Source organism: Phodopus roborovskii, unplaced genomic scaffold (genome assembly GCF_943737965.1).
Source record: "Phodopus roborovskii unplaced genomic scaffold, PHOROB, whole genome shotgun sequence".
Taxonomy (NCBI): Eukaryota; Metazoa; Chordata; class Mammalia; order Rodentia; family Cricetidae; genus Phodopus; species Phodopus roborovskii.
Window position 1 is genome coordinate 7,789,319 of NW_026126638.1, and position 22,869 is coordinate 7,812,187.

The following is a 22,869-nucleotide window of genomic DNA, read 5'->3' on the forward strand; positions in this document are numbered from 1 at the left end:
TCACCTGCTTAGCAAAAAGATTAGGCATAGAATTTCTTTAAAAAGTGAGCTTCTTTGGTGCCTTTAAAGTATGATCTATAAAACCCAATCTACATAAGGATTTTATGCCTTCTTTAAAAAAAGAGAGAGAGAGAGAGAAAACTGCCATTATATCAAGGGCAATAGCATAAACTTGGACTCTTAATGATGGATTTTGGACTCTCTTATGTAATGGCTCTCCTTCATTACACAAATATTTATTGAACTGCTTTATGCAATGCACATATTCAGATTGCTATAAGAACATGATGATAGGTAGCCTCTGCCCCTTAAGAGCACCCAGACTCACAACTTAGGGCAGCTATGATGAAACTACAACAGAGATATAAACCAAAGCTGCAGGATACACGGGGTTAGAAAGTATACCACAACTGGGATTGAAGAAGGGGGCAGCAACATCTTAATTGGACTTCAAAGAATGCTTATGACTTATACAATTGTACAATTCATTCATTCCAGAGCGTGGCATCTTGTGCAGGAAATAGAACACACCAGGGCACATTCTCAGAACAGAAGGAGCCTGATACAGATGATATGGAAAGGATGATAAACCTTGGAGGGTGGACCAGAGTCTTGAACACAAGCCCAGATAAAATGTAGACGTGATTCGTAAACAGTGACAGCCTTGAGTATCTGGGCCAGGGGAAGAATATGTAGTTGTGCTTTAGGAAGCCCATTCCAACAGCCACATGTAAGGGAAGCTCATTAAAGTAAGGTCTACATTTATGAGGTGAAACCATAGAATTGGTGCCACAAATGAGCTAACCCCCAGAGGGAAGACCGTTGTAGAAAGAGGTGAGGTCCCAGGCCTCAGACCTGAGGGCCCAGACAAGAGAGAAATCCACAGTCCTCTAAACAGTGACCTTTAAAGGACAGTGTGAGATGTCAACTGCTTGAAACAGTTACCATGAGCCCAGTACATCAGAGCTACACAGCTGGACAGTTCCTGATCCATGCATGTCATCTCAGTCATTAATAACTCCTCTTCTAGAGACAGGCAGAAGTCATATTAAGTGGGAATAAAAGAGAATACTCCAGAAATTATGGCATCTCAACAGAAGCAGAGGAAAGTAGGTTGACTCAAGTGGACAGCAGGGTCCAACTCTTTCTGATCAAATGGGAACTCAGTAGGGGAGGATAACTTTAATCAAGATCATCAGGTGTGACCTAAATCCTTTTACTATGATGATGTCACATCTGATGATGTCACAATAAGTCGATGGGCAGAGGACTCAGTATTAAGAATTGGGGTTTTGAGATTTACTGTCTGAGTCACAAACGTTCAGTTCACGGACAGACTTATAACTTAGCTGTCTGGGGCTCTGGACATCATTGTGAGTTTGGGAGAGACCAACAGCTGCTATAATATGAATACTAGCTGTTCCCTGAAGTACACATACCAAAGGCTTGGCTGTTCACCTATGGCATGACTGGAAAATGATGGGACCCTTAGGATGTAAGGTCTAGAGGGAGGAAGTTGGATCATCAGAAATGTTCCATCGGAAGAATATCAAGGTCACACTGTTTTTCTTTTGTCTCCCTTACCATGAGGTGCATGAGACTTCCCTGCAACATGATCCCCACTCTTACCTCCATCCTACCATTGACCCATGTCAACAAGTTCAGAATAAATGTCTATAGAATAAAATGTCTATAACCTGAAACCAACCTTTTCTATAAGAGTTGGTGTCTCATTATTCTGTCATAGTTACAGGATGCTGCTGATGACATACTTGGCTTCTCCTCTATTTAGAACCATGTTGACATCATGGAATCTATTCTCAGCCAACTGGCCCCTAACAACTATGGACATAGCCTTAAATCAGTTACCCAGTGTGCTTTGCATTGAGTAAGATTATTAGTGGTCTTGTGATAGAAATATTTTTGGAAATGTCATGTTAAAAAAAGTTAAAGATGCCTCTGTGTTCTAAGACACATCTGAACTTTCCAGTTGCTGATCCATTCCAAGATTCCTTGGACTGAAAAGCAGTAATAGCATTTCCCAGTCTTACTTATTTTCAGAACCATTTGCTGGAGTGTTTCAAGGGACAAATGCCAGCAGGGTACACCTGCAAAAAAAAAAACCAGTGATCACTCTTGGACATTTAACCTGGAATCTGGGTTATTGAGTGTTCACCGTGTGCCAAGCTCTGCTCCACGTATTTTATAGATACCAATATATTGAATTGCCATTTTATAAGTAAAGAGACTGAAAGACTGAGTAGTTAAGAGACTCCACCCCCACCCCAGTGTCCTAAATAGGCAAGTGGGTGAGCATTGATGCCAACATGAATTAATGTCTAAAGGTAGAATTTCAAAGTCTATGATCAGGTGGTAGCAGGACAAATTCTAAATAGAGCCCCATGTACCGGTTTTCAGTCACATGACACAGTGTCAGTATCAGCCCTTATGCTCGTGCACTAGGTTAATGGGTTTCCTCAGACACCATAAGATGTAAGTTCCAATTGGTATTCTCTAGTTGGTTTCTTCAGCAAATTAATTTGTTGGCTTGCATACATGTCATCTTCCGATAAAACCGACATGAGTCAGAAAGTAATGCAACCACTGATAGTAACCAGAACATAAAGAAAAGGACCTTGTGATTAGCCAAAGTAGCAAGAATGAAGACTCATGCTTGAGGCCTAGCCTCTCCTATACTTGCAAAGCTCCAGTTTCTTGCTCCTAGTTGCCTAGAGATGAAAACCAAGAGGCTGTTTTCCTTTAAGGTGTTGGGTAGGGACCTCACACCTGCCTCTCTGCTCAGCTCATAGATTGCCAAAGACTTGTCCTACCCTCTCCCACTTCCTCTCCTTGTTCAGAAGGATTATCACCAGCTTCGGATGCATCTGGTAGCCATCTTCACTGAAGGACAAGTTTCTCCCCTCAAAAGTGACATTGATCAGATACCTGTAATGACAAAATTAAAGGAAGAGTGTAAGTATGAACAAAAAAAAAAAAAAAAAAAAAAAAAAAAGGAAGGAAGAAAGCAGAAGACAGTTAGGTTTACTGAAAATTATATGGAGATAGACAAGTAGATTGGGACACAGACAACGGTTAGTCAACTGGCACTCTTCAAGTTCCTATTGATTATGCAATATCCATCTAACTTTTGCAATAGTAATCATGTGAAAAAAAATACCAGCATCGGAAGTAAAGACAGCTCATTTGAGTTCAGTTGAAGGCTCTGGCTTTGACCAAATAATTAATAAAAAAAAAAAAAGAGGTACTTTAGTTTAAATTTGTTTGTGTGTGGGGTATAGGGTTCCCCAGAGCTGTAGTTACAGGTGGTTCATAAGCTACCCAAAATAGGTTGTAGGAATCAAACCTGGTCCTCTGAAAGGACAGCACAAGCTCTTTTTTTACCTGCTGAGTCCATCTCTCCAGCCCTCATTTACACTTTTGAGCCTGTTCCCCCTAACACATCTGCAAAAAGATCACCTAATTAAGTCCATAAGCTTAAAGGAGACAACTAGGTTAAGCACTTGCCATGGGGTCTGGTGCATAGTAAGTGCTCATTAAGTGTTAACAATTATTATTCAAAAAGGGAGGAGGAGGAAGGAAGGGTGGAGGAGATAAGAAAAGAAAATGGCTATGTACCAAGACAACTTTCTGCCAAAAAAAGGTAGCATGTAGGCGCCTTGGTATGTCTCCACCCCCAAACATGCACAGTCTCTGGATTCTTACTAAGGGTCTTGCTCTGCTTTTGTTTGTAAGCCTTCCTGAGTGTGGTGGGCCAGAGGTATCTGGAAACCAGGACTTTTGCTGGCTGCACAGTGAGCAGAAATACTGAGTTGGGGAAAGGAGTGGGGAGGGTTTTACACAGTATTTTTGGGTCAGAGCATAAATGAGTGGAAATTATGGAAGCAACTAATTTCAGACCAATGAAATGGTTTTCCTGCAGGACATTTATCGTCAGCCCTCTCTGTCCCTTGCAAGCTGCTGGGTCTAAGAAGCAGCTCCTTCACTGTGAATCTCCACAGGCCTGTTCATTACAAGTGCATTAGTGCAACTGGACTGATGGTAATTAATGTGCCTTTACATAAAGGCCCACAGAATCAATAAGGATGAGTTCTATGCTCATGTGGCATGCCCCTTCAGTATTGTGAGCCTGGCTGCTTGTGAGATGAGCCTCTGTAGGAAACAAATGAAGCACCTTCCAAAGCAATGGAGAGGCATCTTAAAGGGCTCACTTCTGGCTTTTCCTCATACATCAGGGAGTTGTTTGTTGCAGGTTATGTTAGGTTAAGCAAGGTTGTAGGGATGTGGACCTTGTAGCAACTGAAAAGGCATGTATACAAGATAAACCAACTCCCTTAAGGACACTTCCCATTTTAGGAGGTCATGGATTGCCATGCCTGCTATGCCCCAATCATCTGCAACTTGAGAGATACAGCAGTGAGCACAGAAGATTCCAAAAGAATAGAAATTTCTAGAATTTTGAACAGAGACTTTTCAAGTCAGTTAGCTTGTTGCTTCTTGCAACTGATGCTTTCTCTCTACAGTAGCATTGACTTGGTCCTCTTGGCTTCTTCTGAATTCTCCTATTGATGGGGGAACTTAGTATGTTATCCTCTACCCTCAGGCAGCCATCTCACTATTCTGTCTTATTTAAAGCTGATTTCCATCCCTTTGCAACTCTTCAACACTTGTTTCCTCTTGGGATATTTTAAGGTTTTAGTCTAGTCCTTTTATTTGAGCATTCTTCAAATATTTGAAGGCATATGTCAAGCATCCCTTGTAAAAATCTATTTTAATCTGTGAGTAAACATTTGCATCTATAACTTAATTTTGTGAATTATGAAAGAAAAGATTTAGATTATTTGATCAATATTGTATTATTAGTTTTGATCAGAAGTAATATATTAAGCAATACCTTAGGCCCTGCAGCCCTTCTACCACACCACACTTGTTCTATTAGCAACATGGGACTCAATATCTCCTCTTTTATATGTCCATCACATGCCATGGCCTCAAGCTACTCCTCTCTTTGAGCACCTTCAGTCAGTAGAGTATAGCATCTCTGGCCAACTCATATCCCACATGCCATCTTTTTCATCCTTGGCTCTGATCCTGACCTCTTCTCCCAGCTAGTGTGACTTTCCTGAGTTCATCACCACTTTGATGGTGATATTCAGATTTACTGTAGTTGGCAATAACTAGAAACCCAACCCAAATTTCTATTCTATGAAATATAATTACAAAACCATCATTTTAAACTAAAAATCTACAATAGAAGCATCCGCCATCATGAACTTGCAAAATATGTTCTTCCTATAATAGCACTGAACTACTTGGGAATATTTCTGGAGGTCTTCAGAGGAAGATTATGCAACAAAAAAACTTAGTTTAATCTTTTTAAAGAAGGAAGGAAAAGATTGAAGGGCAGAATAAAGGAAATGAAAAGAAGGAAAAGGAGGGGAAGAGATAAAAAGGAGGGAGGAGGAAAAGGATGGAGAAATGAATTACCAGCTAAGTACCCACCTCTTCACCAGTCATGGCTATGAATTATTCTGCCGTTATCCAAAACACTATTAAAATAGCTAAAAGAAAGTGTCCATCACAGAAGGCAATTATAGAAGTTCCAGAAATTATTAAATTCCTAAGTAACATGAATTGGGTTGGTATGTAGCCCCACAATGACTTGTGCTGGGAGCATAAGCGGAGAAATTTGAAATTTTAAGAAATACAACCCACTTAAAGGCACTGTAACTGGCCTGCAGTTAGACATCTCTCTTATTTTGACTCCATGTCCTGATTCCAAGTAGAGAACATGGTCTTTCTGGCATATTTTCCCTTTCCTGTCTCTTGAGTTCATTCCATCTACCTAAGCTCTTCTTGGATGCTTTACACTTACCAAGACTGTTAATAAAAGTTTTATGACACTATACAAAATATTCTACAGAGTGCATTTTAATCATTGGTGTCATTTGGCAGCATATAGATTAATCATTCACAGCGCATGTGTTTTCTTTCTGAGAAATTGCCTGTGCTGGGACGCCATTTAGCTACCAGGGCATTTGAAAACTTACACTAGCCCTGAGCAAGGATGGCTTATGAATAACAGAGTATATCAGTCAACTCACTGGTAATTCAAGAGTGAAAGTGATTCTGGTCACTTCTTGAATTGTGATCTCAGCACCCAAGCTTTAGTTAATCCTCTTTAAAGTGGAACTGGCATCTGACCTCTAGCTATGAGAGAAAACAGTCATTGTGATGAACAGATGAGATAGTGAATAGTAACACTACATAAAATGTGATTTTTAAATATGAGATTCTATCATAGGGAACATTCAGAAAAATGGTGTTAGTATATGACCGTCTAAAGGCAAGACAAATTCTGCCACATTCTGAGCTCAGTGAAGGGGAATCTGATAGTACTACTTGCAAGAGCTGCCCATAAATGGGCTACACCCAAAGAAGTGAGACTGAATCCCATAGATGGAGGCAATGCTTGATCATAAGATCACATGGATAATTAAACTCCCGTAAGAACTGAAACTATCTAATTACCTTTAGATCTGGCTGTACTTTACTCGTTTAAAATATTAAGACCTTGAAACCCCCACACAGAAGTCCTAGGTAAAACATTAAACTATAGTAAAGATTCTCAGACCCCATAATCACTGGTTTCTCTACTCACGCCATCCTCACACACAGCAAATGATCCTGGCTTAGGGGAAGCCTAAGGCAGAAATTGTATCCATAACTCTCTGAAGTCCTATCAAGGTGGAATATAGCAACATTTTGCTTGGTTTATTTCTCAGATGTAGTTTGACATCCAAGAAACTCAGTGGCCTATCTCGTAAAGTTGTGGTATCACACAGAATCTGAGCTTGCCAGATCTCAAACAAATGTGAAAAATGATTCACTGAAAACTCTTAGAGAGAAATGGATCCCAAGATGCTAAATGATCTCCCAGAGTGGCATTCACATTCAAGTTCAGAGATCACATCTTCTATTTTTAAGAATTTAGTATCTTTTCATGATACTCTGAAGTGACATCAGTTCTCAAGGCCCCTATTGTGTACTTTAGCATCTTCATAGCACAAGGCATAGTCTGGATTACCCAAATCTGTACTAGAGACCAAATGAACTAAAACAGATTTCCTGTTCTGCTTCCCTCCTGGTTGAGCAAGAAACTCAGGATCTTGATGGGTTCCCAATCAACCTTTTTTTTTTTTTTTTTTTTTTTTGTGGGGGTTGAGTGTGTGTGTGTGTGTGTGTGTGTGTGTGTGTGTGTGTGTGTGTGTGTATGTTTGTTTGTTTTTATTTTTTATTTTTTTTTCTACCACCACCTGAGTCATACTACAGCGGGTTTAATAGGGTCAAGCAGAGGTTAATAACCTGTGCCTTTTTGACTTTGGTCACACAGAGCTCTTACACAGTGCCATGTAGACTAGAAGCCTAAAGTGATGACTCAGCAGTGTGCCCTGTGTGGGAGGCACCTGAGGGAGCTTTGCCAGCATTTGTCAGCAAACCAAGAGCCCTGGCCTGATGGCACCTTTCTGTCTTCATGTTGTTACAAAGCATTAGCTGTATAAAAAGGGATGTCCATTAATGTGGTGGTAACATGAAACAGTAGCATCAGCCAAGCTCATCCAATCCTGTCATTGTTACCCAGAAGAGATCTGCTGCTTTACCCAGATCAGAAGATGGGATTAGAAACACCATCCAGAGCTTCTCATTCCCAGTCTGTGTTCTTTCCATTCCCCACCATGTTTCTGAAGGGGAGGCAGACTTAGAAAGCACCAGTCCCGTTTTCTAGCTACTAAAAGTAAAATAAAAAGAGAGGAGCTCTTATAGGAGAATGAATTACTGACCTCCTGCTTATAACTGTCTGCTTCTGAAAATGTTATGCTCTGTAATAGTGTGCCAGCAATACATCTCTTGCCTCTAATATCTTTAGTTCATCATCTACTAAATAAATGGATTCTAACTACCAGGTAAGAAGGTGGTCCTGAAGCTGTCTCTCTACCTTTTCCATTTGAGGAAAATCAGTGTGAAAAAGAGAGACTTTGTTTCAAAGAGAAAAGGAGGGAAGAGCTTTGGAAATTCCCAATGGGAGTGAAGGCAGGACTGAAAATGTAGAGAAAAAGGCAGGCGATGCACCAAGAAGTAAACACAGGGCTCCAGCCTTGGATCTCCACCTGAAGAAGGAAAACAAAAGCCTCGCCAAAAAGGTAAGCTACAGAGCCCTGGTGCAAGGACCCACAGTCCTGCCCTTGAGACGATCCCCCAAGCCTCCAAGCCTCAAATCCCATTGTGAAGTTTAGTAAGATGGTGAGGAGAGGAAGCTTATCATGCTGTCCCATGACTTGGACCATGGATTGGAGGGTACCTTCTTGGGAGTGGGCCCATTGTTAAAACCAGGGCACTCTGAGGGTTCAAATAGATCCTGGAGCCCAGGGACAAGAGAGTCCTGAGAGGGAATTGTGGAGAATGGAAAGATAGTAATTAGGAATAGGGATGAGTAAACAAAAAAAAAAGTTGATAATTATGTCCAAAATGTCAAAATGAAACCAATTACTTTATGAGTAAACTTCAAACATTCATACGAACAGATTGCTGAAAGCCATCTTAGAACTTGAATGATGTGACATGTTCTTTATTGGACATTTTAGTTTTTATTTTGAATTAATATTTATGAAATATGCTTACGGTATACAATATTATGTTACAGAACACATGTACATTTAACAGGTGACATAGAACACCAAGTAATGTGTCTACCACTTCTCATTTCTTCTGACAAACACTGTGTCTGCTAGGATGCTGAAATCTTATTGGCAAGGCCACAAACCTTTCAAGAAGTTTTTCATAGGAGTGGAACGCAATGCTGGCAGTGATTATTTCTTTGACACATTTTCCCTGGAAATAGTGAAAAGCAATTTCTCACTAGATCATAAATACGCATTTTAAAACTTTTTAAAGCCAGCTCATTAGAAGCAGTATTGAAGGAGTGAGACCAAGATATTTGTAAATCAGGTATTTACATTTATTAGCATTATACTTTGATTCAACTAAATAGAAATGTCTTACTTTTTCCTAAATTAGGAACTCTGTTATCAAAATGAATCCTGAACAGTCAAGTCACTGTAGTGGGTTTAATCTGGTAGGCTATGGCCAGTGAATACTTGTCTTTTGGGATTTTAGAGGGATTCCTCTGGGATCCAACCCTAGTAGAGTGTCTCATTAGTAACACAGCCTATGTCCAGTGAAAGAGTCCAGACAATACCTCCAAATGCTGGTGGGAAAAAATAGGGAGACTAAAAGAGCTAAGCACAAAAAAAAAAAACATGACTATGTCAAGTACCCCACACATACAATCAGGCTATGTGTGGAGGAATTTACAAGCATGACCACCCCTGCCCCTGGCACCACCTGTCAGGCCACCACTGCTCATCAGTCTGTAGGTTGGGTGATAACATGTCCAAGGTACTTAAGTGTCAATATGGTTTCCTTTTGTTTGTGTGGTTGGTTTTTCCAAAAGTGGACTTGACGAAACTTTGAAAATTGTCTTAGAACTATATAGTAATAGGAAGCCATGCACTGAACAACATAATTAGAAAATTAGTTTATTAAGCTTTTTCTCTTATTTAGGAAAAAACTGATAGCTAGTAGAGAACACTGAGAGAAACTAATTTAAAGGTCAAACTACAATATCCATTTATAATTACTTGAGGCAGATTAAAAATAGTCTTCTAATGAATTAAACATTTTATCATTCTGAAATGGTATTTATTATCATGAATTTATCTTTCAAAGGACTGATCATAAACAACAGTAAGTTCAAGTTTGGGCTGGTCCATATATAAAATATTTAAATTTCATTTACAATGTTAAATTAATGAGGGAGATTTTAAAGGATCCTGAAAGCTAACTCCCAGAGGCCTGTTATGCTTCTTTTCCTCTGCTAGAGGTGAGGAATGTGCTTCGTCCTTTTGGGAGTTTGGGATGAGCTGCATTCATCTGAGGGGGGTGACATCAATCACCATTTACAACAGATGAAAGAAAATCTCATCAGACTCAAAAGTTCAACAATGACAAATTTTGAGAGCTATTACCTGGATTCTGTTTCACAACTAGATGTCATGACTTAGTTTTATCTGAAAGGAAAAGAATAAATAAATAAAGGAGCATGGTTGAGACTTGCCCTCTGGACAGAGGAGGGGAGAAACCATTTACTTTCCTCCAGAAAGATGATATTTGGGGACAGCCATCAAGTCAGCAAGATTTGTGTATAGGCTCTACATATGCATAATGTGATTCTGTTCACCTAAGAAGAAAAATAAAATCATGGGGGCTGTGCCTCTGCCAATAGCTGTGGTGGCTGCCTGTAATCTGCAACATTCTACCAAGTGGCAGTCCATGCCAGGTGACAGCTCTCCTCTGGAAGTACTTAGAGCTCTACCCAAGATCAACACAGTACCTTGTTTTCAGCAGTAAGAGCTATAAGCAAATGAAAAGGGCTGATCAATGTCCCCAAGAACGTATGGGATGAGATGAGTGAAAGAAAACTAAACCAAGAAATAAAAGCAATCAAACAAAGAGGGAGAGTTTATGTATGTATTATAACACATAGGCATGCTCGTGGACACACACACACACACACACACACACACACACACACACACACACGGGTGCACAACACATAATACAGCAAGTAATCTTATGGCATTATGAGGTAAAGGTAGGGTATCTTCTTCAATTACCCACCATATTTTTTGAGTCAGGTTCTCTTATTGACCCAGAAAGTCAGTGATTCAGTCATATTGGCTGGCTAGTGAGCTCTAGGACTCAGCTCGTCTGTCTCTCCACTGCTGGTATTCTAGGGTGCACTCCTCCCCAGCTGAATTTTAAGTCAGTACTGATGGGAGATGTCATTCTGTAAATATGTTTCTCTTGGTGGTTAATTAATAAAGTCCTATTGGCCAATAGGAAAACAAGATAGGTGGGACTAGGAGACTAGGAGGATTTGGGAAGAGGTAGGAGGAGATTCAAGATGTAGGGACTTGAGAGAGCAGAGACCCTCTCTCAGGTAAGATAAGACCACGTGGAAACCCTGAGATTAATAGAAATGGGTTAATATTTAAGACAGAGGTAAGGAAATAGCAACAACTGTTAAAAGAAATGCTGCTGGATTAGTTCAATTTATATATTTTAAAAATGCTTTGGCTCCAAAATTTAAGTCTAAGGACCAGTTACTGGGGAAAAGGATTTCTATTTTTGTTTCCACAGAAAATAAATAGCTGTGGATTCCTTCCAGACTAACATGGCTTGATCAAGCAAGACCCCCTGAAGCAGTGTCCCATGTGATCCCACATTCAAAACAGCTGGGACAAAACAGCATTGCATACCACTACAGCCAGGATTTCTGTGTCTTCTTAGGATCCCCATGACAGCGCCCCCTGCCAGCAGGAAGCAGTTTAGAAAGAACGATGCCCAAATTCCCAAATATTGTCTATAAATGTTTGTTTATATTTAAGTGGGATTGGTTATAAATGATTAATGACCACAACCAATCTCTTTTTAAAGGTAAAAAGGGGATTATGGTGTAGAAATGAATACTTTGTTTTGAAATGGATTTTCATTTACTGATAAAAATTCAAGGTCAATTTTGTGATATGTATATTTCTCCTCTTGTGTAGGTATTGTGTTTATATAACTCATTTGAAAATGTAATGTATAATTTAAGTACAAATTATAGTTACCTATAATAGTTAAAACTTATAGTTATGTTAATTAGGATTTCTAGATATACAGAGATATATTTGAGATAAATATTCTTCAAACCTTTCAAAGACTTACAGAATATGGCATTTAAAATGGTTTAGGGACTTCTTAACAGTGAGGCACAACTGCTCCTGGCAACACCACCTGTGTCACAAAGGAAGATGGACATTGAAGAAACTCGTTATGGAGTTTGCCTCCAATATAGGATGACTAGACATTTGGGCAAGATACTGCTCTTGTGTGGACTATTTTACTTTATGCTGTATAAACTGGACATGCAGGACCCTCAAGAAAATGACTGCTGAAACAAGATGGACATTGCTGTAGGGTTCCTGCTTCATGGAAGAGTCTGACAGACAGTCTACAGAACACAGAGAAAAGTGACTGACAAACTGCCAATACAGGTGGACAGTTTAAAAAGTTTCCTGCTTTGCTGAGGAGTCTGCCAGACACACTGTGGCCAAAAGGCTAAAAATAGAACATTACAGAATAACTCTGGGTAACTGACCAGGCAGCAAGTTGTCTCTGTCATTTCTAGAATTTATATGCTATTCTTCTGTGGTCTTTGATGGAGTTGAAGACAGATAGTTATGGTTATATTTTTCCTTAGTTAGGATTAAAGATAAGTTACATATAAGTCTTTAGACTCAGAAAGATAGGATAGATGATAAAATATTTTCTTTTTCTTTAAATCTTACTAAATGTTAATGGACTAAATATTGTTAACTATTCTTCTTATTTGATAAATGTTTTGTTATATATTTTACTATGTTAAAGTTAAAAATCTTCTTTTTATTTTAGACAGAAAAGAGGAGATGATGGGAGATGTCATTCTGTAAATATATTTCTCTTATTGGTGAATAAAGCCCTATTGGCCCAAAGGAAATCAAGATAGGTGGGATTAGGAGACAGGCAGAATTCAGGAAAGGTAAGAGGAGATTCAAGATATAGGGACTTGAGAGAGCAGAAGTTTGGACCCTCTCTCTGGCAAGATAAGACCACGTGGAAACACTTAGATTGATATAAATGGGTTAATATTTAAGACAGAGCTAGCCAACAAAGAACACTAGTAACAGGCCAATAGCTTTACATCTAATACAGAGTCTCTGTGTGTTATTTGGGGCTGATGTGGCTCTGGGATCAGGCTGGCGGGAAAACTGCCCATAACACAGTGCAGTGCTGTTTATTCACTGAGCCATCTCCCCAGACTTTTGTTGTTCCCTTTAAAAAGTTCATCATCTTATTTTATGCATGTGATTGTGGGCCTGAGTATATGTGTATTCCACATGCATGTAGGCACTCACTGAGATAATTATAGGGTATAGGATTCCCTGGAACTGGAATTAAGCTAAGTTGTAGGCGTGCCAGAAACAGGTCCTCTGCAAGAGCAGTGAGTGGTCTTAACCTCTGAGACATCTCTCTGGCCTGGTCATTGTTATCTTTTAAAAATGCAACTTAAAAACTGGAGAATGTTAGTGTTTCAGGACGCTGGATCACAGCCTAACCTTTCACACTTACTGTGGACCACACAGCTCTGGGAAACTGCCACTGTGCTTTGTCCAATTAAGTTCAGAGTCTCCCAATTCCCCGATTTTTGCTTTGTTCTTAATACCACAATCAGAATATCTCTCATTTCTATAGAATCCCAAGTTGAGGCTTGAGAACATTTGTTTCTCACTACTGTGGTTATTAATCCCTGGGAGGTTTCCTGTGGTGGGAAATCACTTAAACAGATTATTCAATATGAAGCTTCCTTTCCAAAGAACACAAAAGATGAGCTCACATTTCCAAAATTTTAGTCCAGAGTAAATGACTATTCAAAGCGACCCTATTCTGACCTCCTGGAGCTCTGCTTGGAACACTGTATACTTCTCCTCAAAGCCTCTACTAAGAAGACACTCCCCTCCTTGGGCATGAAGGTACACTTCCTCAGGGAACCAATGAAGCCACCTCTTGACACTAATTAATGAGGGGATTGACACAGCACACCTGATTTCATTCAATTCTGTGTGCAGAACCTGAACCAAAAAAGAAATTGTTGGTCATCTCATGTCACCGCTCTTAGTCACTGTGGACATGGAGAGTCCCGTTAAGGTCTAGCTTAGGTATTCAGAATGGTGGATTTCCCAGTGGCAGGCACCAAGCAATGCCTAGATAATAATAAGGTCATAGAATATTTTTTTGCAGTCTACCTCCTTTTCCTGTGTTATCCATGAGTTAAAAATATTGAATAAAACTCATTTTTCCTTCCACCTTACGATTCATGCTATGTTGAAAACACTCAGGATACACTATCCATATAAAGCATCAAGGCTTAGCTGAAGAAAAATGTTCTAAGTCAAAAGTAAACTGGACCCTCAGTTGCATGCTGCTATGTTTTAATGCCCATTATCCTGGTTAAATTTTGTCTACTTGACACAAGCTACAGTCACCTGAGAAGAAGTAACTTAGTTGAGAAAGTGCCTCCATCAGATTGCCTATAGGTGAGTCTGAAAGACATTTTCTTGATGAATGATTGATGTAGGAGGGCCTACTCCACTGAGGATCATACTACCCCTGAACGGGGGTCCTGAACTCTCTAAGAAAGCAGGCTGAACAAGCCATTAGGAGTAAACCAGTAAACAGTGCTCCTCTGTGGTTGGTCTCTGTTTCAGTTCCTGCCCCTGGGTTCCTGCCTTGAGTTCCTGATTTCCTTCCATAATAAATTATAGGCTGTAAGCTGAAACAAAACCATTCCTTCAGAGTTGCTTCTGGTCATAGGGTTTACCATAGCAATTTAAAGTAGCCTATTAATAATTTTTAAGTAAAGGTTTGTCTTCATGATATCTAGTTTTGCTCATGAGTTGAAAACAGTATATAGGAACTATGCCAAAGTTAACCAAGCAGCAACTAACAAGGATTTTTCTAGAAGATTCAGCTTCAGCCAGAAAACATTTCCTAACTGTGAACTTTCACTTAGATTGAAAGAAATCTTTGTTATATAAACTCTCTGCCAAAGATCTAAAGTCATCTGAACATGAGACCCCAGCAACAATGAGGGTTTTCTCTTCTTATTGACCTTGACATGTTCTTGCCTCTTCAAGAGTCTCTCTCTCTCCTATCACCTTAAAGGACCAATAAAACCAGCATATTGGAACTAGCATATGCATTCCCCATTCTCTTGATAGTTACCATAGCTTAACTTAAACTTAACCATTATTTAGCTTATCTAAAGCGGGGCAAAAAAAGTGAGTGAATTTATAACAAATCAGTGACAGTTTCCCTTACAAGGGATGGGAACAGAGATTATGAATTGTCACTCATGGGAAATGAGGCAGTAATTTAGTCTTTTAGCAATGGTTGGCAGATTTCTTCTAGTGGGGCTTCCCAGAAGCTATTATTCTGTACAGGGAGAGGAAAAGGACCAAATGAGGCAGGGCTATTGAAAGGGTTTGAGAAGGTTTCCAACAGATGGAGGACTTAAGATGCCTCTGTGGAGATCATGCCTTTAAGGGATAAAGGTACACCACCTATCCCATCATGCTACATGTACAAGAAACACGGTTGCAGAGGATGTTGACATGTTCAGGAACCCATCTATGACTTAGTAAACCTAATTGCTGGGGATGTTACACCATGGCAAATCACTTGCCTGGAATGCACAAGAGGCTTTGGGTTTGATTGCTAGGGATACAGGTGTGTGAGAGGCTGTGGAGGGGACTTACCTACAAATCTTATCTGCCACCTGGATGAAACCTTTCCAACAGAGAAAAGCATAATGACTTGTTGAGGGAGGGGTTTAAGAAAAGGCATGAGAGAGGCAGAGTGGAAAGAGTAAAAGGTTGTTCTGAGCCTAGCATCCAAAGGAAGAGATGCAGGGTGTAATATAAGGTAGGAAGGGAGAGAGCGAGCAGCTGGGAAGGTCAGCAGGAGACAACAACATGGAGTTTGTCCAAGTTGGATCTGTAGCTTCCTGGATAACAGATTAGTGAGAGGGGACAATCCTACAGTAGGATCAGAATGGAGAGTGTGGGAATTTTACACAAGTTTGTTTTGAGTGGATGTAATGAATCTGAAAACAAGGAGAGCCACTATATGCAGAATCAAGGACACTGAACAATGAAACAAACCCTTGATGCCAAGACATTGGTCAAAACTGTCATCCTGAGCCTGTGAGATGGCTCAGCAAGTGAAGGCACCTGCTCTTAACCCTGATGGCCCAGGTTTGACCTCAGGGACCCATGTGGTGGCAGGAAAGAACCTACTTCAACAACCAGTCTTCTGTTCTCAAATGTGTCATGGTATGTGTGCAGCTACATAAAACACACACATACACATGCATACATGCACACACACACACACACACACACACACACACACACACACACCCTGGGAAAGATACTAAAAGAAATAAAACATAACACAAACATTTAACACTTTCAGTATACTGCACATCTTATTTGTCTACAGTCTGAAAGCTTTAAACCCCAGCACACCATAGGAGTGATACCAGGGCAGGCTAGGATGAGGAAGGAAGGGGGCTTCAACCTGACCTGTTTATTTATTTACTTACTGAGTTAAAGACACATCCATTAATAACTATCCCATCAGTCTAACATGGGATGGCCTTTGATTCAGAGCTCCAGACAAAATGAGGACAAGAATGTACGTGAACCGAACTACCCCCCAAGAGGACAGCACAGTCAACCCCGACTGCAGCTACCCAGGGTGGATGAGAGAAACGTGTAATCATCTCTGCCTGCTGTACTGTGTGGGGGCTAGAACTCTGCTGTTCCTTCTTTGTCAGGGGATCTCAGTTCTTTCTCTCCCTCTGTAGGTTGATGTTTCCATGGAAACATGCTCTTTAATGCTTCTGAAATTACTGTGCATTTATACCATTAACTCTTTGTTTACTAGGGCAGTTTGCAGAGAGATATTCCAACCCCTCTCAAAGGTAATTATATTAACATCTATCTTTATTGAAAACTTTTTACAAAGGTAATTGACACCTGTTGCCTGTCCCTCATCATCAACCATTATTCCTCAACCCTTTTAATCTTGGCTCTTGCCTCTACTATTCTACCAAAATATTTGGCAAAGTCATCAGCAATCAAACAAGTTGTACAAAAGTAAGTTAGTAGCCTTTGATCCAACATCACACTCCTGAGGCATCTTCTAGCATTTGATGTTGAGAATTTGCCCTTTGCTTTGCTCATTTGTGGCTTAAAGTGTCATCTTGGCTTTATTTTTATACCTTAGGCTAGACTTCTCTCCTTTTATGTTCATTGCTTATTGAAACTCTCCGTTTTGAGGGTACCCAAGACTCTCCCTCTGACTCACCTGACACATAGCCAATTGCTAATCACCTCCATACCAAGGCTTTGAAATCTCTATTCCAGATCTCATCTCTCTCCTGAACTTCAGTTCAATATTTCTGCTTGGATGATTGCAAAATGTTATCAAGTCAGGCTTAACAGGACCCGTGCCAAGGCAGGTTCTTCTGTCATTTGGTGATTGGAGCAATGTAAGATTTCAATCCTTAAAGAATTCAAATTCTTGGTATAATTTGATATCTGTTTCAATTCTGTCTTTACCACATGAATGAGAAGGAGGACAAACTGGCTGTTCTTAGGAGTTATATTCCTAGAACCAATAAACTCAGTTAAAAATGCAACAATACTCCAGCATTGTACACAAAATTTGCTGATTGACATTTTTTTTCTTTTCAACATAGAGTTGCAGAATTCTGTTTCCCTGAGGTAAATTAATCTCCGAGCTTTCTAACACATAAGAAAAATTGCTTGGAAGTCATATTTCAGCTCTGGCTGTGCAATGAAAAAATTCCAACAATGAATGCTATCATTTATTGAACACATGCCAAGCTCTGTTCTGGGTGTTTTATGTTATTTTAAATTATCACAGCAATGCTATAAAATAATAGCATATATTATATGTGATTATGTAATAGCTATGTTATAACGAAGCCCGAGGTTGTTGGCAGCAGGAGTTGAATCCATCCACTTCTCAATAATCCCAAAGCTCATGTTCCTTCCTCATTGCCTCACACTGAGCACAATACTGTCAACAGACGCAATGGTCAGGAGAGAAGGATAGAAATAATCCAGAAACTTCTACCATGGTAGGACTAAAAACCTAAGCTGCGACCTAAATGTCTTCACACTGTGGGATTTGTCCATTTATGTTACCCTTAGTGGTCTCATTAGCTGGTTGCCCTCATGCTGGCACCATAGTCAAGGTCTACAAGGAAAAAAAAAAACACTCAGGCTCTCCTCAGCCCCAAGAATGAGTGGAATCACAGTGCTGGTCAGGGGATAGAAAAATAATAAGAGGACTCTAAGGGCTGTCAATTTGTCACCTGACATTCACAAACCCCTCAGATATGAAGACATGGAACTAATTTACCTTACGAGAAATCAGAGGACAAAGCAGTAAGCTTGACTGGCCTCACAGGGGAATTAATTCTCCGCTCATGCTCTGGGAGGAAGTAGTTAGAAATCTAAGGCTGCATTCTTGAAGCACTTGTTAGAGGCAGACAACTAGGGTATTTATCTGGTGCTGTTAAGATTGGAAAATTTATCTTCGTTTGGCACAGAATGTCCAAGTTCTCCTAGGACTTAAAATATGATATTAAAGTTTTTTCTGGGAGCTGTAATAAAATATCATTTACCCTCAATAGGGGAAGGAAGATCCACATTTTTGGTCTGGACAGTCAGATATGTGTATGACTCTGTGCTTCTAATTCCTGATCACTCTGAAGACTTGTTCTGCAGAGTGTTACTTCCTGTCTAGTACTCTCCTACAGCTGTCTTGCTTTCCTCTTTCAACTATGATTGCATTATCCTTACCTCCTCTGCTGTATACTCCCCCTAGCTTCTCCCTCTCTCCCCTAGAACCCATGCACATTCTTCAATTCTAGCTTGGGAAGGTAGAGACATAGGACCCCTCAGAGCAAGCTGGCCAGTAAGATCAGCCATGCTGGTGAGGTCTGGATTTGATTGAGAGAACTCTTTTACCTTCTTTCTTTGATATTCAATGTGGCTCTTGCACACTGTTGGCTGTTTTTAGACACCAACTCTTCAATACAATACATACTTCCAGCCCTACAGCTCCCATCTTTATATTTCCCATTTCCATGTAGACACACACACACACACACACACACACACACACACACACACGTGTATACAGCTGCCTGCATTGTGTGGATACATATGTGTGTAGGTATATTGCACATGTGTGCTCATGTGTGTGGAGGCCTGAGGTTAATATTGGGAATCTATCTATATGGTCCACTTTATTCACCATGGCAGGGTCTATCAGTCAAACCTAGAACTGACCCATATGCCTAATCTTGCTAACTGACACCTTCTCAGATAAGAATTACAGGCTCGCCATCATACCTACCTGCCTTTTTAAAACATGTATGTGGTTAATGAGGATCTGAATTCCAGTGTCCATGTTTACGCATTGAGTGTTTTAAACGTGAGCAAGCTCCTCAGCCCTGTGCATCCAGTCTTGACCTCATCTCATCCTTAAGTTGTATCCCTTTCATCGTCAGACCCAAGCCATGCTCCCTTGCCTTTCCCCCATTACACGCAGCACCTGAAATTTAGCTGATGGCCTAATTCACCTTCCTCAAGTCATCTAATACACATTAAACACATAAAAGGGGGTCTGACACATAGTAGGCATCTTGTTAATATTAGCTTGATTGACTCCTTCAATCTTGAAACTTCCCAGTTGTCTCCATCGTCATCATTTTCTTCATCTCCATTCCTGATCAATCCTATGGCACTTTCCTTACTTTGAGATATATATATATATATTCATGTATGTATATATATATACATACATGAATAAATATATATATACATGTATGTATATATATTTACATGTATATATATATGTGTGTGTATATATATATATATATATATATATATATATATTTCTATGCTGTTGTCATTGTTTTCCCCTTGAGGCAGGGTCTTACTGCATAGTTCCTAGTGGCCTAGGTGCTCCTACTTTAGTCCCAAATGTTGGCATTACAGGCACGTACCCAACACTGCCCAACCCTTACAAAAAAAAAATTCTTTGCTTCCTGCTTATGCTATGGAGCCTGATTGTCTCATATGCAGATCTCTTGAAGAGCCTGTGTCTGGGACCTCTGTCTTACACCATCACCCTTATGTAGCCCCTTAACCTTATTATAGACTTCTTAGTCCTGTATCAGCTATTGCTTCCAAATCTCTAATGGCTCCTTACTAGCTGGAGTCAAAACTGACCTTTCCTCGGAGCCCTCCATGTCTGCACATCTGGAATTCTCTTTTGCTCTCTATTTGAACCTTTGCTAAAGCCAAGTGGCTTCTTTGCCATCCCAGAACATCACATTTGCCTGTATTTCTACTGTTTGCTCTCAGATGACTGCAGTGTGAATTGATCCTGCCTAAGGGCTCAGACGAGACCTTACCCACTGTCTTGACCATGCATACCCCTTCCCCTTTCCCATCCCTCTGTCCTCTAGCCTCGTCTACATTTCAGCATTTCAATGCTGTTCCTCATGACCCATTTTATTCCCGTTAGTTACTTAGCTTTTCAAGTCTGTGTCTTGTGTTCTAACATAGACAATGCACTGTTTAAACAATCAAATCTTGTCCCATTATCCTCTTGCAGAATCTAAATTAGTTCCTTGCTAGTGCTAAGTGTTCAATAAACACCTATTGATTTGTTAGAACTTCTATAAGACTAGCCTGGAAAGTATCTCTCATTACTTTCTGACTTCTCCATACACAGAGAAGGGGAGAAGGAGGGAGGGAAGGAGGTAGGGAGAAGGGAGGGAGGGGAGAGAAGGGAGGGAGGGAGGGAGATAGGAGAGAGGAGGTAGAGAGAGGGAGGACAGAGGAGGGAAGGAGAGAGGGGAGAGGAGGGAAGGAGGTTTTCCTTGGGGAAAAGTGACTCAATTACTGAATTTTAGGCAAGAGTAAAGTATCAAACTCTGTTTTATAAAAGCAATGAGACAAAATGTAGGGCTGGCTTCATTCCTGCACAGCCCCCTTTAAAATGCCTCTTTTTTAAGTTTTCCTCATTAAATTGCCCCTAGAAACAGCTCCGCCTGTGAGAATCATGTAACACACTTGAGCCTCCATCCTTCTATACACTCTTGGTCTCTCTGAGAGAGCCGACGTAGAAATAAACATGACTGACGGGCAATGGGAAGGTAACGGTGGCCCCTGATTACTTCTGAGATGTCTTGTTCTATGGGAAGGAAAAAGGAATCAGGTTGCATTTTTCATCTAAGGTGACTGACTAATGAGTTTCTTTTAAGTTTAGCAAATCAAGGGATCTGGATCATATGAAAAAGTTAATATTGGGATTTTTTTTTATTAATGTGAATCCTTTTATAGGTTTAGGAAAGAAGGAAATACAACTCATTTGTCTTATGACATACAGGTAAGATGGTCATTAAAGGAAGCAAACAGAAAAAATGGGGTCTTTATGTATTTATTTTCTAATATCTTTCTAATAATGAGAAAAAATAAACATATCTTTAGTGTATATAGGAAAAAACATCTGATGTTCACCTGATTATATATTCCCACTATGATCTTCATATTTTGACCAACTCCTGATAACCCAGCATGTCAGTATCTACAGAGATGCCTATGGGCCAATGTGCATAGTGAAGGACATTGTGGATATTTCATGAACAGGCAGTTAGAAGATGAGGGCAGTTCAAGGCTCTCTGCAGCAGCAGTACATGAAGGAGTCCAAGTGGAAATCAGAAAGGAGTTGCTACTAAGTCTCCCCCAACCTCAGTAAAGACTTAATCCCTGGGAAAGCAGGTCAAAATTAACTTGATCCCTGGCTTCCAGCATAGACAAGGGAAATTTAACATTTGGAGCTAGTTTCTTCCCTTTTCTCTAGTCACCATCAGGCTGTTTCGATGATAAGAAGTCAAAAACACATTCAATAAGAGTATGAAGACAAGGTGGCAAAATAGCTTGAAGAAGTGTGGTGTTTGATGTCTTCAATCAGAAAAAAAAAAGTTGGGGTGGGTGTCTGGGAGGTAGAAATGCAAGCAAACAAGAGCACACTGGAGAGAAATGAAGGGATGGAGAGAAGATGAAACAGCATGCTGCATGCTGGGTAGCATTTCCATGGCAACCACATTGCACATACAGAGAACTGCCAAAATAAGTCAAGATCCAAGTAGGTAGGTGTTGTAGGGAGAGGAGCTAAGGGCCGGCCATGGACAGGAACCACCTGGAGGAGATACATTATCCTGAGAGTCTCATGTTTCTCATTTCTTTTCCTAACCACACCCAGGGCTCCAGCTGGAGTGTGAATGCCTCTAAAGCATCACTATTGCCAAGTCTAAATCTCACCCAGGAAGGTCTCAGGGCGGCAGGAGTGAGGCTTCAGGAGCCCTATCTGAAGGCAAAGAGAAAAACGATGAATCTGCTCCACAATCTCCTTGCCACTATCCTTTTGCTTTTTTTTCCCTTTCTTTCTTAACCCTTTATTTCACTCCAAGAATTTGCACAGAACAACTCTTATTGTTTTCCCTTTCCAGATCCCAGAAGGAGGGAAACCACATTGATGAGCATGTACTTACTAAATGTGTAATGTTAGGTCCTGCCAAGACAGACACCAAGTCCCTGTCCTGCATTAGTGATGTACACTGTCCCTTTGTAAAGCATACAGGGAGTCCTATTTGAAAACACACTCAGGATGTCCCCGGAGATGGTATATTATTGGAGATATGGCTCCTGAGCCATTTTAGATTACCTAGCTTGCACAGAAACTGAAGCATGGGGTCTGCTGTGATTCACAGTTTCTCCTTCACATTCAGCTGAGGAGAGGTGGGGTCTTTAGAGCTTTGGGGACCCCTCCAAAATTGCAGCCTGACTGCATGGCACAATAAAGCATCCCTGGACTGTCCATGCTGGCATGGCACAGCCCCCTTGTAGGTTTACTTCAAGACATTAAGCTGCAGTAAGATGGTATCTCAGAATTGTTTTGATTTGTATTTCCCTGATGGCTAAAGATGCTTAGCACCATTTTAGAGTCCTCCATTGACAATTCTCTATTTAGTTCCAT

General features: G+C 40.3%; 1 protein-coding gene across 1 annotated transcript in view; it reads right to left on the reverse strand.

Annotated features, from left to right (window-relative positions):
• The window catches only part of Grin2b (glutamate ionotropic receptor NMDA type subunit 2B), a 427,951-nt gene that overhangs the window by 105,735 nt on the left and 299,347 nt on the right, over positions 1-22,869 (reverse strand). Inside the window, exon 4 of the mRNA XM_051173139.1 lies at positions 2,832-2,946. Coding sequence (XP_051029096.1) covers positions 2,832-2,946 — 115 coding nt within the window. The remainder of the gene's footprint in view (positions 1-2,831; positions 2,947-22,869) is intronic.